At 30.5% G+C, this 15,879-nt stretch overlaps 1 protein-coding gene across 1 annotated transcript in view; it reads left to right on the top strand.

Moving 5' to 3' along the window:
• The first annotated feature begins 1,798 nt into the window (after nucleotides 1-1,798).
• Nucleotides 1,799-15,879, top strand: part of LOC143054701 (uncharacterized) — a 53,335-nt gene continuing 39,254 nt past the window's right edge. Inside the window, exons 1-3 of the mRNA XM_076227721.1 lie at nucleotides 1,799-1,880; nucleotides 2,508-2,615; nucleotides 9,916-9,987. Of these exons, the coding sequence (XP_076083836.1) occupies nucleotides 1,803-1,880; nucleotides 2,508-2,615; nucleotides 9,916-9,987 (258 nt within the window). The 5' untranslated portion in view covers nucleotides 1,799-1,802. The remainder of the gene's footprint in view (nucleotides 1,881-2,507; nucleotides 2,616-9,915; nucleotides 9,988-15,879) is intronic.

Raw genomic sequence — 15,879 nt, 5'->3', positions numbered from 1 at the left:
TTACAGCGGGTGTAAAACAAATATCACACATGTATGTTATTGCTTCACTTTGACCACATTCCTTAATATATACAAAATTATGTTGTTAATTAGACAGGTTGAATGGACAACAAATATTTGTAAGAATCATATAAAGTGGGGTCTCATTTTGTTTGTCTCCTCGAACTAAATCAGGAAATGTAACTATTTTTCATATTTCTTTGAAAAAGTTACTTTTTAAAAAAATTGATCATTATTCTGAATCATGTTAATCAGACAGATTTAATCATTATATCAACAAATACTTGTTAGGATTATATAAAGTGAGATGTCATTTTACTCCGAGATTTAATCATTATATCAACAAATACTTGTAAGAATTATACATTGTATAAAGTGAGATGTCATTTTACTCAGAGACTTGTAATGAATCCACTGATGTAAATATTTTATTCATTTCTTCAAAAAAAAAAAATTAACATGACAGTTCTGATGATCTCAGAAAAAAACTTGTTGTTTATGTAGAATATAAATACAAATGTGACTGGTCATTTTATTCAGTTTTGACCACTGATTCATGTGATATATATTTTGTTTATATTTGTAACACAACATTGTCCAGTTTATCAGACAAGTTTTGATGTCAGTTGTATTATTCCAGGGTATAGGACAGACAGCATTAATGTATGCTGTCAAGTGGGGACACCTGGAGATCTGTCGTCTTCTCATTGATACAGGATGTAAGATCGACATCACAAATGTATGTTATCTACTTAGTCTGATCTCATTACTATTAATCTACACTAAATCATGTTGTTAATTAGACAAGTTTAATGAACAAATATTTGTAATAATAATATAAAGTGGGATCTCATTTTACTCGTTTTATTGTTCTGAATTAGAAAATATTCCTTTTTTTCATGTTTCTTAAAAAAAATATTTTTATTGAGATGAATGATGATACTGAATCTACACTAATTCCTGTTGCTAATCAGACAGTTTTAACGAACAAATATTTGTAATAATCATATAAAGTGGGGTCTCATTTTACTGGTTTTGTTCTACTGAATTCATTGATATAATTATTTCACACATTTCTTGAAAAAAAATTTTTTTTTTAAGATATCAGGTTTAATGGAAGTTTTGACATTTCACAACAAAACAATTGTTTATATACAATATAAATACAAGTGTGACTGGTCATTTAATTTAGTTTTGACCACTGATTCATGTGATATATATTTAGTTTATATTTATTACACAACATTGTCCAGTTTATCAGACAAGTTTTGATGTCAGTTGTATTATTCCAGGATAGAGGATGGACAGCATTAATGTTGGCTGCCAGGTATGGACGCCTGGAGGTCTGTCGTCTTCTCATTGATACAGGATGTAAGATCGACATCACACAAGTATGTTATCTACTTAGTCTGATCACATTACTATTAATCTACAATAAATCCTGTTGTTAATCAGACAGTTTTAACGAACAAATATTTGTAAGAATCATATAAAGTGGGGTCTCATTTTAATTGTTTTGTTCTACTGAATCCATTGATATAATTATTTTACACATTTCTTGAAATAAATATTTTTTTAAGATATCAGGTTTAATGGAAGTTTTAACATTTCACAACAAAACATGTTTATTTGTTGTTTTATATACAATATAAATACAAGTGTGACTGGTCGTTTTATTCAGTTTTGACCACTGATTCATGTGAGATATATTTTTTTTATATTTATTACACAACATTGTCCAGTTTATCAGACAAGTTTTGATGTCAGTTGTATTATTCCAGGATAGAGGATGGACAGCATTAATGGTGGCTGCCAGTGAAGGACATCTGGAGATCTGTCGACTCCTCATTGATAGAGGATGTAAGATCGACATCACAGATGTATGTTATCTACTTCGTCTGATCACATTACTATTATTCTACACTTAATCATGTTGTTAATTAGACAGGTTTAATGAACAAATATTTGTAATAATTATATAAAGTGGGGTCTCATTTTACTCGTTTTATTGTTCTGAATCAGAAATTATTCCTCCTTTTCATGTTTTTTAAAAAAAAAATATTTTATTAAAATGATCAATTATACTGAATCTACACTAATTCCTGTTGTTAATTAGACAGATTTAATGAACAAATATTTGTAAGAATCATATAAAGTGGGGTCTCATTTTACTTGTTTTGTTCTACTGAATCCATTGATATAATTATTTTACACATTTCTTGAAAATTTTTTTTTTCTAAATATCAGGTTTTATGGAAGTTTTGACATTTCACAACAAAACATGTTTATTTGTTGTTTATGTAGAATATAAATACAAGTGTGACTGGTCATTTTATTCAGTTTTGACCACTGATTCATGTGATATATATTTTGTTTATATTTATTACACAACATTGTCCAGTTTATCAGATAAGTTTTAATGTCAGTTGTAGGATATGTTGTATATTATTGATATTGATAACAAAGTATTGTACATTATAGTTACATGTTATTTGGTTATATTATAGAGAAATGGAGAAACAGCTTTACATTGTGCTGCTGAGTGGGGCTATCTACAGATCACAAGATGTCTAGTAGAACAAGGAGGTGCCAGTCCCTTGATTAAATCACATCAGGTAATATTTTATAGTATATGACCAGTGTTCAACTATTAAGTAATGAATCACTAAAATGGTGTATAAGATATGGTTGGATTCTATTTAAAGGCTATAGTTAAAAGTCATATGATTATTTGAATTGAACTTAAAAAGTTTGCTGTAATTAAAGTCTGTGTAAACAAACAAACTGTCAAACAAAACTTACACCTGTCTGTTGTCATGACAATTATAACAAAGTTATGTGATAATATCAAAACAGTCTAAGCATTGCATTGACATTCGTTCAGCATGTGTTTATATATTTAAACAGATGCGAGGTGGGCAATGACAGATAATCTTTAAGATGGGTGAAACAAACTTAAACACTACTAGACAATATTTATATGGATTCAATAAGTGGGAAAAATGCTTAATCATTTCATATTGTTGGCAGTAGGAAATTATTTAATGCAATAATTTGAAAGAGATGATCCTATGGAAATTTCTACAAATCTGTCTAGAGATAAATGTCATCTTGTCATAATTTATTTATTTCCTTATTTGAACAATCACTAAAAACTATGAAATGCTGTAAAAAAAAATGTATACAGATCTAGGTGTACATGGGGTATACAGATATAGGAGGATGTGGATGGGGTATACAGATATAGGAGGGTGTGAATGGGGTATACATATATAGTAGGGTGTGGATGGGGTATACAGATATAGGAGAGAGTGGTTGGGGTATACAGATATAGGAGGATGTGAATGGGGTATACAGATATAGGAGAGCGTGGATGGGTTATACAGATATAGGAGGGTGTAGAAAGGGTATACATATATAGGAGGGTGTAGATAGGGCATAAAGATATAGGAGGGTGGGGATGGGGTATACAGAAATAAGAGGGTGTGGATGGGGTATACAGATATAGGAGGGTGTAAATTGGGTATATAAATATGGGAGGGTGTATATTTGCTTTACAGATATTGGAGGGTGTGGATTAAGTATACAGATATAGGAGGGTGTGGATGGGGTTAACAGATATAGGAAAGTGTGGATGATGTATACAGATATAGGAGGGTATGGATGGTGTATATAGATATAGGAGGTTAAGGATGGGGTGTACATATAAAGGAGGGTGTGGATAGGGTATACAGATATAGGATGGTGTGGATTGGGTATACAGGTATAAGAGAGTGTGGGATATGAATGTCTTTAAATTCGGCACCTCAGGATTTCATGTTTTTAAGCCCGGGATTTCGGGATGAGGACCCCTTCGACCCGTGACCCCTCAAATTAGCCTTCGTCATTTATACAAGATTCAAATCCTCCCATTGGCGTGTGAATAGGGCTCTCAAAAGAAAAAAAACACTGATGGATTGTCCTAGAAGCATATTTATTTTTGTTAGAATAATAATGGTCTATAAGGCCAGGATTTTTTAATTTGTTGGTTTACGGATCCGCCGACCCGATTTTGCCGATTTCTAGAATAAAAATAAAATTGACTTTTCATGCTTTTTTATTCCCGCCGACCCTAAGAAATGCATTATCCCTGAAAAATAATTAAAATAATTTTTTTTTTATGAAATGAAATGCATTAATCACTAACAAAATTGATAACACTTGCTGTCGTGAAAAAATAAAACTTCCAGTTTACGTTTTTAAATATAGACAAATCAATTATCATATTAACTGACCTTGAAATGTCGTTTGCACAAATAATTTTGCGGAACGAAACTTGTGTTTAAAACCAATTACACAATAAGTTCGTTTCCCTTATTTGTCATCAGTCCGTAAGATGCATCATCTCATAGAAATAGACTTGTCCAAATGTGGATAGGTTGAAGGCATCAAGTTGAAGTATTGAATATTTACAAATCAACAAATTAAAAAACCGTGGCCTAAGCAGTTACATTTATTTTATGTTTGAAGTGGTGCAAATTTTTAATTTCATAATTTGATTTGACTTTTACAAAGAAAATGCATTGTAGTAAAGGGGTAGAATAATTGTGGTTTAAGGCCAGAGACATGAACATAATTGAATTTAACAGAAAAGAAACACATAACGGACTTAGGAACGAAAGTGAGGGGGCTTTTGATACCTTTTATGAAATTCTCCAGACATAATATCTTTTACAAAAATTCATCCTACAACAGTTTACAAATGTGGATAGGTTGAAGGCATCAAGTTGAAGTATTGAATATTTACAAATCAACAAATTAAAAAACCGTGGCCTAAGCAGTTACATTTATTTTATGTTTGAAGTGGTGCAAATTTTTAATTTCATAATTTGATTTGACTTTTACAAAGAAAATGCATTGTAGTAAAGGGGTAGAATAATTGTGGTTTAAGGCCAGAGACATGAACATAATTGAATTTAACAGAAAAGAAACACATAACGGACTTAGGAACGAAAGTGAGGGGGCTTTTGATACCTTTTATGAAATTCTCCAGACATAATATCTTTTACAAAAATTCATCCTACAACAGTTTACAACTGTGTATGCCTGCGATTTCGTTGGTGTGATCTAGTATAGGTTTAATTATTAATAAAATAATTTACACAATATATATTTACACAGTGTGGTGGGGTGCTTAGAGGTTTATATACAAACCTATTCTATTACTTTCCTCTGGGCAAATGCTTAAGAAAAATATATATTGAAACTGTAGGAGATTATAGTGTGTTTAACGACAACGAGACAGCAATTAAACAACAAAAAACACATAAGGACAGCTAGTGGGCAACATATATAGTGTTCACCAATAGAAAGGTGTAAACACAACATGCCAATTTCTAAATCATCCCTTATTTCTTTATCATTGTGAATAATTTATCCCAGATAATAGAATACATGTATTACATGTCTTTGATTTAACAGAACAAATGATAAAAGATCTGGCATTAAAACGTGACTTCTCAATATAATTTAAAAATTGAGGAGAAAGCCAGAATATGAAAGTTATACAATATAAAGAATACCAATCTTAAAGTTTTACTACTTAGAGGTTGATTGTCCCCCTTCTTTTAACCTACAAGAAAACTTCCTGAGAGCCGATGATTAAATATCTACCTTATTTTTCCGAAATGTTCATATATAATATGTATCAATATGGCGTCAAGTGTTTAAACACTTATCAAATCAGTGTGCACGTTAAATAAATATAAATAAATAAATGCTTAAAAATGATGCAATTTTATTATCAATCTAAAAATATTAATCATGAAAAAAATAAATATATATGCATATATTAAATGACTGAAGCAATTAAAATTCTTAAGGATATTGTCAAAATATTGTTGAAAACTGAGACTACTATAACTGAAAATAATACGTAATATTGATAATACTAGTATATAAAGCAAGTGTGACAAACCATAGATACCCAAAGCAATCAAAAATTTGTTGTTTGGGATTATTCATGGTTGACTAGTTCCATATTTACCAGTGAAACGTGTCCTAATTATTAAGAAAAGGGACAGAAAAAGTATTAATCTAAAATAACACTATATGTTCAAAACTCACTGCATGATTTAAACTGCTTGAAAGTGTTTCATTTTATTTTATCTTTGTATGTGCATATACGAAAAATTGATAACAGGGTAAACATCAGTGTTCATGACTTGCGACTATTATATTTCTTGTGAAATTGATAGATGAGCGGATTTTCACAAATACCGAACTAAAGAATATAGCGTAAACGTCAATTAATGGACAAGCAATCCAACGAGAAAAATAAGATTTAAGAGGCATCTACATGTACATGTATTTCTAGTTTTGAGTTAAATCATTCAATGCCATATGATTCTATTCAGATTTGTGCGTTTTTCAATTTACATATAAGTCATTAAAGGTGTAATACCAACAAATCATGGTACGTCACATCCGGTTGTATACGAAAGTAGGTCTAAAAAAATATTCCCTTGAATTTGACAGTTGTAGGTAATTAATCCTACATCTTATTGCAGTAAAAACATTTCTGTGTCATAAACATATGTCTTGGGTATTTCAAAACACCATTATTTTTTTATTTGGAATTTCTATAGAAAATTTTGTAATCTTGAGGTTACATGGTGACTTAACCTTGAACACAGATAAAATAAGGGGAGACATTTGATTGGTTAACTTCCAATGATGGTTATTTTCTTATATGCAATGAAATGTTATGTGAATTTTTTTCTATAGTACTGGACAGGATAAAACTTTACTCATGCCAAGTATTTCTTTATTTGTATTAGCGGGTTCTCCCTTTCCAAGTCTCTTTCTTTGAATCATTTCTTCTAGAGAATTTTGCCTGGCTTATGTCAGCAAGTCTAGTGGATGTTTTAAGGAATGGAAGTTTTACCAAAAGTTTCTTCATTTTACTAGCTGTCTTTCAATTATCTGTCCTAAAAATAAAGCTAATTTTCATATTTTTCTTAAATTGTTAAATTCATGTCAGGAGTGTGACGAATTACATCTGAATGGTTAATCCTTGAAACATCTTTAAATATACCATTTTAAATCAAAATAATTGTTTTATTTTGTACAAAATTCATTTCCTCACTTTCCTATATGATATTATAGTTGTACACACTTATTTCCTTTGATAAATTTGCATTACTGTGCACAAAAAATAGAAAAATAACTAATTAAAACTCATTGTTCCAAAACAATTATGATAAATAACACATTTAAGGGGTAAATGATAGGAATATAACTTGGTTTCAACATTTCTAACACAAAAAAACTTGTGGGACTTGTCCTTGTGAAATTATGAATTGACAGAAAATGTCTTAAAAAAAGCGTCACACTCCTGACATATATAATGCACTCCCACATCTATGATATAAACATATGACAGTTGTAATAATTTTTTTCTTCTCTTTAGAATAGCCACTTCTGAAAAATAAAGAAGAAGAAAACATTTAAGTCCTATCTATTCTTTGGTAGATGTTTAAAGACAGTTGTCACACTCCTGACATTTTTGGGTGCCTCTCTTTGTATTTTTTTTAAATGGCCCTAAAAAGAAAGTCCTGTTCTATGGCAAAAGATATCAGTAATTGAAATCAATGATATAGCAATGTGTTAAGTGATTTTTTGTGAAAGTTTAAAGCATTTTTCAATCTTTGTAACATATGTCAGGAGTGTGACAAAATACTGAAAAATAGAAGGCTTTTTCTATATACAATTACATAAAAACGGTACAATGAAATGACATTTTTTTTTTGCAAATGATCACAAAAACTCAGGGCTTTCAAAGTTTACTATTTTAACTGAAATATATTAAGATTCTTTTTATTGGCAAAAACTTCAATCACTAGTTATTATTATTTTTTTTCAAATTAAGCTATTCAATTTGATTGTTATTATATGATTTAGCAGAAAAGATGGAAATTTTGGTTTTAAAATTTTTCTTTTTCTATTGACTTTCATTTGGAAAAGGTTTGAGCAATGTTTTTTTAACTGTTTTATTACCAAACTTGTTTATAAGTAGTATGGTTTCTGTTCAAATTTTTTGAGATGTATGTTATTAAAATTTAAGATAATTCAATGTGTCTGTTTCATTCTGCCTGAAACTTTGGAATTATAAAATTTAAAGTATCGGTAATAGGGTAAGACACAAAGAAATACAAAATATTGAGTTTGAAATTGGACCCCCATGTCACACTTTTGCCACATTTTTTTTAAAATGGCCCATATAAGGCATGAAGATGTTATTGTTACAGATCAGCTAAATTATCTATAGTAAAGTATCCTACAAATTAATGTAATATACAGTCACAGAAAATAATTATATTGATAAGTACGTCTGAGTCAGTGACAACTCTACAACAGATGTATCCATCGGATCGCCATCAATGATGGTGATACATGGCTGTGTACATAATGTATATACAACTCGTCTAAACATCAACCCAACAATGTTAGATCTGTAAATTTGCTTTCGCAAATTTTTGGTTCTTCCCTCGCCAGGATTCGAACCCATGCTACTGTGATATCGTGACACCAAATCGCCTATATATATATATATATATATATATATATATATATATATATATGGTTAGCATCTGTTAAGATAAGGCAAAAATTAAAATATTGTTTGTTTACCCTTTTCCGACCCTATGTTTTGAAACAGGGTAGGTAGGTAGATAAAATATTTTATTTTTTTCCTAATTAAAATAACTTGGCTCGGTATATTATTTGTCATGGGTAGGCAGGTAGGTATAATATTTTATTTCATAGATACAAAATCTGCAGAATGTCATTTTGGTCCGTTTTGTTTTTGCAAATAAGTTTTCTGGGACTATTAGTTTTGAAAAAAAATATCACGTAGAATGTGAAGCTAATTCATATGCACTACTATTTTGTTTTCAAATATCAAAATATAGACCTGTGCCGCATATCTTCAACGTTTATATGCCTGGAACTTTGAAGAGTTTGAACTTGCGCTCACATTCTATACTACGTACCTTGTACGCTTATTTAAACGTTTTCTGTAAGAGATAACTTTGTACTGGTAAGATATGTCCGGGAAGTCATACATTACTAGTAGAAAAAGTCCATAGAGGGTTAAAAATTTCGAGTGTGCCTAAAAGTTGTTTCCAATAAAAATGCTACAAGACTTAAAACTCAATTGTCACGAATTTTACATCGCATTTATAAATGATCTGTATGGAAAACTTGGCGATTTTACTGCCAGATATTCTCCACTTTACAGGGTTTTGTCACTTTTGGTTCATGTCAGATATAAATAATATATCGGCATCATTAACATAATCATCCTGATCTGTGGATCACAAAAGACAATCCCTACATAGAACACAACGTCCGTTTACAAATTAGTTTGTACACACGTTGATAATTTTGTATCAAACGAATTTTTTTGTAAACGAACCCTGCTCTTTAAGTATAAAGGTACAGAGTAACGTACGTCATATCATGATTTCAGGAAGCGTTCAACATCGATTTCAAACAAATGCATTGAAACTTCAAATGCAAGTGCTCATGTCAAACGCTCAGGTGATACCAAACGGACCGGACCTTATACGTTAAAGATAAAACCCGAGGATTCCGGTATAAAAATGTTTTGAGCCGGAAATACAAATATAAGATTTTTGGTAGGAAAGAAAAAATGAAATAAAATAAAATCTTGCTGGTAAATACAAATAAAAGATTTTCAGGCGGAACGAATTTATAGGGTCGGTCGGTAAAGGGCAAACAAACAATATTTTAAATTAAGCCTAAAATAAATTATCACTTATCTGCTAATGGTCTTACTAATTGTAAGATATGTGTTACAGAAGCCTTCTTTGTGTCAGATGAAAGCAATATAAAGATTTGTCTGTATTTCAGGGTGAGACTCCATATGATCTAGCAGCAAAATGGGAAAGGGGACAGTATAAAGCAGTGATGGAATACTTAAAGGTATAGAATAACAAATGTTTACAGCTGCTACTGGTATTACTAATTGTAAGATATGTGTACAGGTACACAGGCCTCTACAATAACTTTTTTATACGACCGCAAAATTTGAAAAATTTTTCGTCTTATTTTGCTATCACGTTGGCGTTGCGTCTGCGTCGTCGTCGTCGTCCGAATACTTTTAGTTTTATGACCACAAAAGAACGGTTGGGATTGATTTTGGGAGTTTTGGTTTCAACAGTTTAGGAATTAGGGGCCAAAAAAGGCCCCAAATAAGCATTATTCTTGGTTTTCGCACAATAACTTTAGTTTAAGTAAATAAAAATCAATGAAATTTAAACACAATGTTAATGACTACAAAAGGAAGGTTGGTATTGATTTTGGGAGTTTAGGTCCCAACAGTGTAGGAATTAGGGGCCAAAAAGGGACCCAAATAAGCATTTTTCTTGGTTTTCGCACCATAACGTTAGTATAAGTAAATAGAAATCTATGAAATTTAAACACAAGGTTTATGACCATAAAAGGAAGGTTGGTATTGATTTTGGGAGTTTTGGTCCCAACAGAATAAGGGGCCCAAAGGGTCCAAAATTAAACTTTGTTTGATTTCATCCAAATTGAATAATTGGGGTTCTTTGATATGCCGAATCTAACTGTCATGACTGTGTATGTAGATTCTTAACTTTTGGTCCCGTTTTCAAATTGGTCTACATTAAGGTCCAAAGGGTCCAAAATTAAACTTAGTTTGATTTTGACAACAAATGAATCAGTTAGGTTCTTTGATATGCTGAATCTAGAAATGTACTTAGATTCTTGATTATTGGCCCAGTTTTCAAGTTGGTCCAAATCGGGGTCCAAAATTAAACTTTGTTTGATTTCATCAAAAATTGAATAAATGGGGTTCTTTGATATACCAAATCTAACTGTGTATGTAGATTCTTCATTTTTGGTCCTGTTTTCAAATTGGTCTACACTAAAGTCCAAAGGGTCCAAAATTAAACTTAGTCTGATTTTAACAAAAATTGAAATCTTGGGGTTCTTTGATATGCTGAATCCAAAAATGTACTTAGATTTTTTATTATGGGCCCAGTTTTCAAGTTGGTCCAAATCAGGATCTAAAATTATTATATTAAGTATTGTGCAATAGCAAGTCTTTTCAATTGCACAGTATTGCGCAATGGCAAGAAATATCTAATTGCACAATATTGTGAAATAGCAAATTTTTTTTAATTAGAGTTATCTTTCTTTGTCCAGAATAGTAAGCAAGAAATATCTAATTGCAAAATATTGTGCAATAGCAAGATTTTTTTTTAATTGGAGTTATCTTTCTTTGTCCAGAATCAACTTAAATCTTTGTTATATACAATATACAATGTATATTCACTTTTTACTACCAACTGATAAATTAAAATAATCTTTACCATTCAGTGATAACAAGCAGTTTTTTTACATCTTAATATTTTATGATGTATTTAAATGAGTAGTTATTGTTTCAAACTCCATTAGAAATTTTAATTGAGATTAGTTTTGGAATAAGGGAAAGGGGGATGTGATTAAAAAAATTGGGTTCAATTTTTCTCATTTGAAATTTCATAAATAAAAAAGAAAATTTCTTCAAACATTTTTTTGAGAGGATTAATATTCAACAGCATAGTGAATTGCTCTAAGAGAAAACAAAAATTTTAAGTTCATTAGAACACATTCATTCTGTGTCAGAAACCTATGCTGTGTCAACTATTTAATCACAATCCAAGTTTAGAGCTGAATCCAGCTTGAATGTTGTGTCCATACTTGCCCCAACCGTTCAGGGTTCAACCTATGCGGTCGTATAAAGCTACGCCCTGCGGAGCATCTGGTTTCAACTTGTCCAGTATGACAAGTACATACCAAAACTTACTTGTCCGAATGAAATTGTTACTTATTTGTTTTACTAAAAATAATCTTTTTACATCTTGAGTTGATTAAAGGAACAAAACGAACTGAAACAATAGAACAGAATTTGATGTTTTTCTTTTGAAATACTTTTCAAAAATATAAGTCAAGTACAACTGAATCTAGTCATGTCACAGGACTTAGGTTTTAGTTTTCATCAATGCTAGTCTCATCAGACTCTGCACACGAGACACCATCTGATAGGCCTGTACACTCATTTGACATTTGTATCCTATATTTTTTAAGTTGAAAAAGTGTATTCAAATACAATCAATAAAAAGAAGATAAGGTCTAATTGCCAATAAGACAACTCTCAGCAAGAGACCAAATGACACAGAAATTTACAACTAAAGGTCACTATATATGTATATTGCAAGTATTGTTTTTTTTTCTACTTATGATCAAATATGATTTTGTTAATTTTATGGTAAATAAAAAAAAATATTTTTGTGAAAAAATGTTCCATAAAGTTGGATAATTAAAACGTATTTTCTGCAAAATAATTGAACTTGTCCTGACGGACAAGCTTGAAACAGCTTTTACTTGTCCGACCTTTTTTCCCTCTTGTATCGGACAAGCGTTATTGTTGAGGCCTGGTACATATAGTGATATAGAGTTACAAATGCTTACACTTAGAACATGTAGAATGAATCAAGTAGAAAATAAGTGATAAAATATAAAGAAATATAAAATATTAATGCCACGAAACCAAGATTCATCAGGAGAGAAATGTTAAAAAAATAGTTTTGAACAAACAATTTAAAATTCTAATGTAATTTATTTGTTATCACCATTTTGATTGGACATCATATATTTGAGGCACTAAATCCACACTTAACAAGCTTTTAACTAAGCTTAGTTGTCATTTTTTCAAATCAGGAATTTATTATTATGTGTTTTCTTCAATATTCAATAAAATTAGCAAATGTCTTTTATTTCATATTATAGAGCGAACAAGACAAGAGCAAGTTTTCTTGATTTTTGATATTTAATTGTTTTGGGTTATTGATTTAAGGATGTACAGCGGCGGGTGGACGGCTGCGAAACACTGTCCGTTCATTAACATGAAAAAGCTTTGACGAAATCTTTTCAAATTAAGAGATGTCGTTTCCTGTGACTAAATGAAGGTCAAGTTCAATTTTCACGATTTGAGCTGTTTTCATTGTTGAGTTGTTGACCTTTCAGTAACAAAAGTGATTTTTACCATATGAATTTGAGTTATTTCCCTTTGAACAGAAATGGTGTAATTAATAATTAATTTCTATGTCATTTGGTCTCTTGTTTTTTTTTGAGTTATTTCCCTTTGAACAGGAATGTTTTAATTATAAGTATCTTATCAAAAATAGAATTCTTGGTTTTTTTAATTTGCTTATTCTAACAATGTACTTAGATATTGGACCATAATAGGTAAATGTTCAATTTCAAATTTTTCAGTTCTTTGACCACATTCTTTTTGTTTCTGTGCTGTGTCAAATATTCATTTTTTTAATTTTGTATAGAATGCATAGAAATAGAGATTTATAACTGTATTGTATTAACTATTTTTTGCTTGGCCAACAATTAACTTTGTCCTACTTTAGCAAATATCCTTTTATCTAGCTAAAAACTATATCACTAGCCTTTTTACACTACGGTTATGAGTTTGAGTCCCTCACATGGCAGGTCCTTTGACTTCTTAAATTCATGCAAGTAATCAGTTTTCCACACTTTTTGTCGTCATGCTTACAGATGTTGATTTGATATTTGGTATACAGTTTAAGGTTTACCGTGACAAATTATAGAACAATTTCAGATTTTATTCCGGTCTGAAGTTTTGTGCAGAGTTATGTTCCTTTGACTTAAACAGTAAAGGAAAGTTATCAGTTTTCAGCATTTTTATACGTTCATATAATGCTATATGATGTCGTAGGTGTTGTCGTTGGCATCGTCCGAAGACACATTTGGTTTCCAGACAATAAATTTAGTTTAATTGATGATTCTCTATGAAATTTTACCAGAAGGTTCAATACCACAAAAGGAAGGTTGGGATTGATTTTTGGGGTTATGGTAAAACAGTTTAAGAATTAGGGGCCAAAAGCAAGAATTTTTGTAGTTTCCGGATGATAACTTGTGTTTTAGTATATGGATCTTTCTATAAAATTGTACTACAAGGTTCCATATATACCACAAGGAAAAGGCTGGGAATGAGTTTGTGGGTTTCATACTTTTTTAAAGTTTTTGAAAAATTGAAATTTTTTGAAAATTTTCAAGAAGAAATCTTCAAAAGCACCATATTGCAAAAAAGCACAGTATTGCGCAGTAGCACAGTATTGCGCGAATGAACAGTATTGTACAATAGCATAGTATTTGGGCAATAGCAAGAAATCTTTAATTGCACAGTATTGCACAATAGCATAGTATTGTGCAATAGCAGGAAAACTTCAATTGAAAATAAAGACAAACTTGTAACCAATTTTAATGGGATTAATTTAAAATCTTTAACTTTTTTCAAGGAGAAATCTTCAATTGTACAGTATTGCGCAATAGCATTATATTGGGCAATATCACAGTATTGCGCAATAGCAAGAAATCTTCAATTGCACAGTATTGGGCAATAGCAAGAAATCTTTAATTGCACAGTTTTGCGCAAAAGCACAGTATTGCGCAGTAGCAAGAAATCTTCAATTGCAAAAAAGCATAGTATTGCACAATAGCACATTTTTGTGCAACAGCAAAAATCTTAAAGGTGGTACCTAACACTACCGGGGGATAACTCTGTAAAATCAGCTAAACGTTTTAATTACGTTGTGTTGTTACAGGAATATCAAGCTTCTCAATGATCATAATAAGTGTTTGTCAAACTGCTATATTATTTAAACCAGTGTAATTTTTCTGATAAAACGGTTGGTTCAAATTTTTTGAAATTTTTATATTTTTGTAAAAGGGTCAAGGTAAATACTTTGTCAAAAAATTTTTTAAGAAAATTAAACGAGCCAAATTAATTTTAGTTAAAGTGTTGGGTACCACCTTAATTGCATAGTATTGTGCAATAGCAAGAAATCTTCAATTGCAAAAAAGCATAGTATTGCACAATAGCACATTTTTGTGCAATAGCAAAAAATCTTAAAGGTGGTACCTAACACTACAGGGGGATAACTCTGTACAATCAGCTAAACGTTTTAATTACGTTGTGTTGTTACAGGAATATCAAGCTTCTCAATGATCATAATAAGTGTTTGTCAAACTGCTATATAACCAGTGTAATTTTTCTGATAAAACGGTTGGTTCAAATTTTTTGAAATTTTTATATTTTTGTAAAAGGGTCAAGGTAAATACTTTGTCAAAAAATTTTTTAAGAAAATTAAACGAGCCAAATTAATTTTAGTTAAAGTGTTGGGTACCACCTTAATTGCATAGTATTGTGCAATAGCAAGAAATCTTCAATTGCAAAAAAGCATAGTATTGCACAATAGCACATTTTTGTGCAATAGCAAAAAATCTTAAAGGTGGTACCTAACACTACAGGGGGATAACTCTGTACAATCAGCTAAACGTTTTAATTACGTTGTGTTGTTACAGGAATATCAAGCTTCTCAATGATCATAATAAGTGTTTGTCAAACTGCTATATAACCAGTGTAATTTTTCTGATAAAACGGTTGGTTCAAATTTTTTGAAATTTTTATATTTTTGTAAAAGGGTCAAGGTAAATACTTTGTCAAAATTTTTTTTAAGAAAATTAAACGAGCCAAATTAATTTTAGTTAAAGTGTTGGGTACCACCTTAATTGCACAGTATTGTGCAATAGCAAGAAATCTTCAATAACACAGTATTGCACAATAGCATAATATTGCACAATAGCACAGTATTGCACAATAGCTGGAAATCTTTAATTGAAAATAAAGACATTCTTTTAACCAATTTCAATTGGATTAATTAAAAGTCTTTAATTTTTTGGGGTTCTAACCTTGTATTACTATTTTGGATA

The sequence above is a fragment of the Mytilus galloprovincialis genome, chromosome 12, assembly GCF_965363235.1.
Source record: "Mytilus galloprovincialis chromosome 12, xbMytGall1.hap1.1, whole genome shotgun sequence".
Classification (NCBI taxonomy): domain Eukaryota; kingdom Metazoa; phylum Mollusca; class Bivalvia; order Mytilida; family Mytilidae; genus Mytilus; species Mytilus galloprovincialis.
The sequence above is the reverse complement of the archived record's forward strand: the minus strand, read 5'-3'. Positions and strand labels throughout refer to the sequence as shown.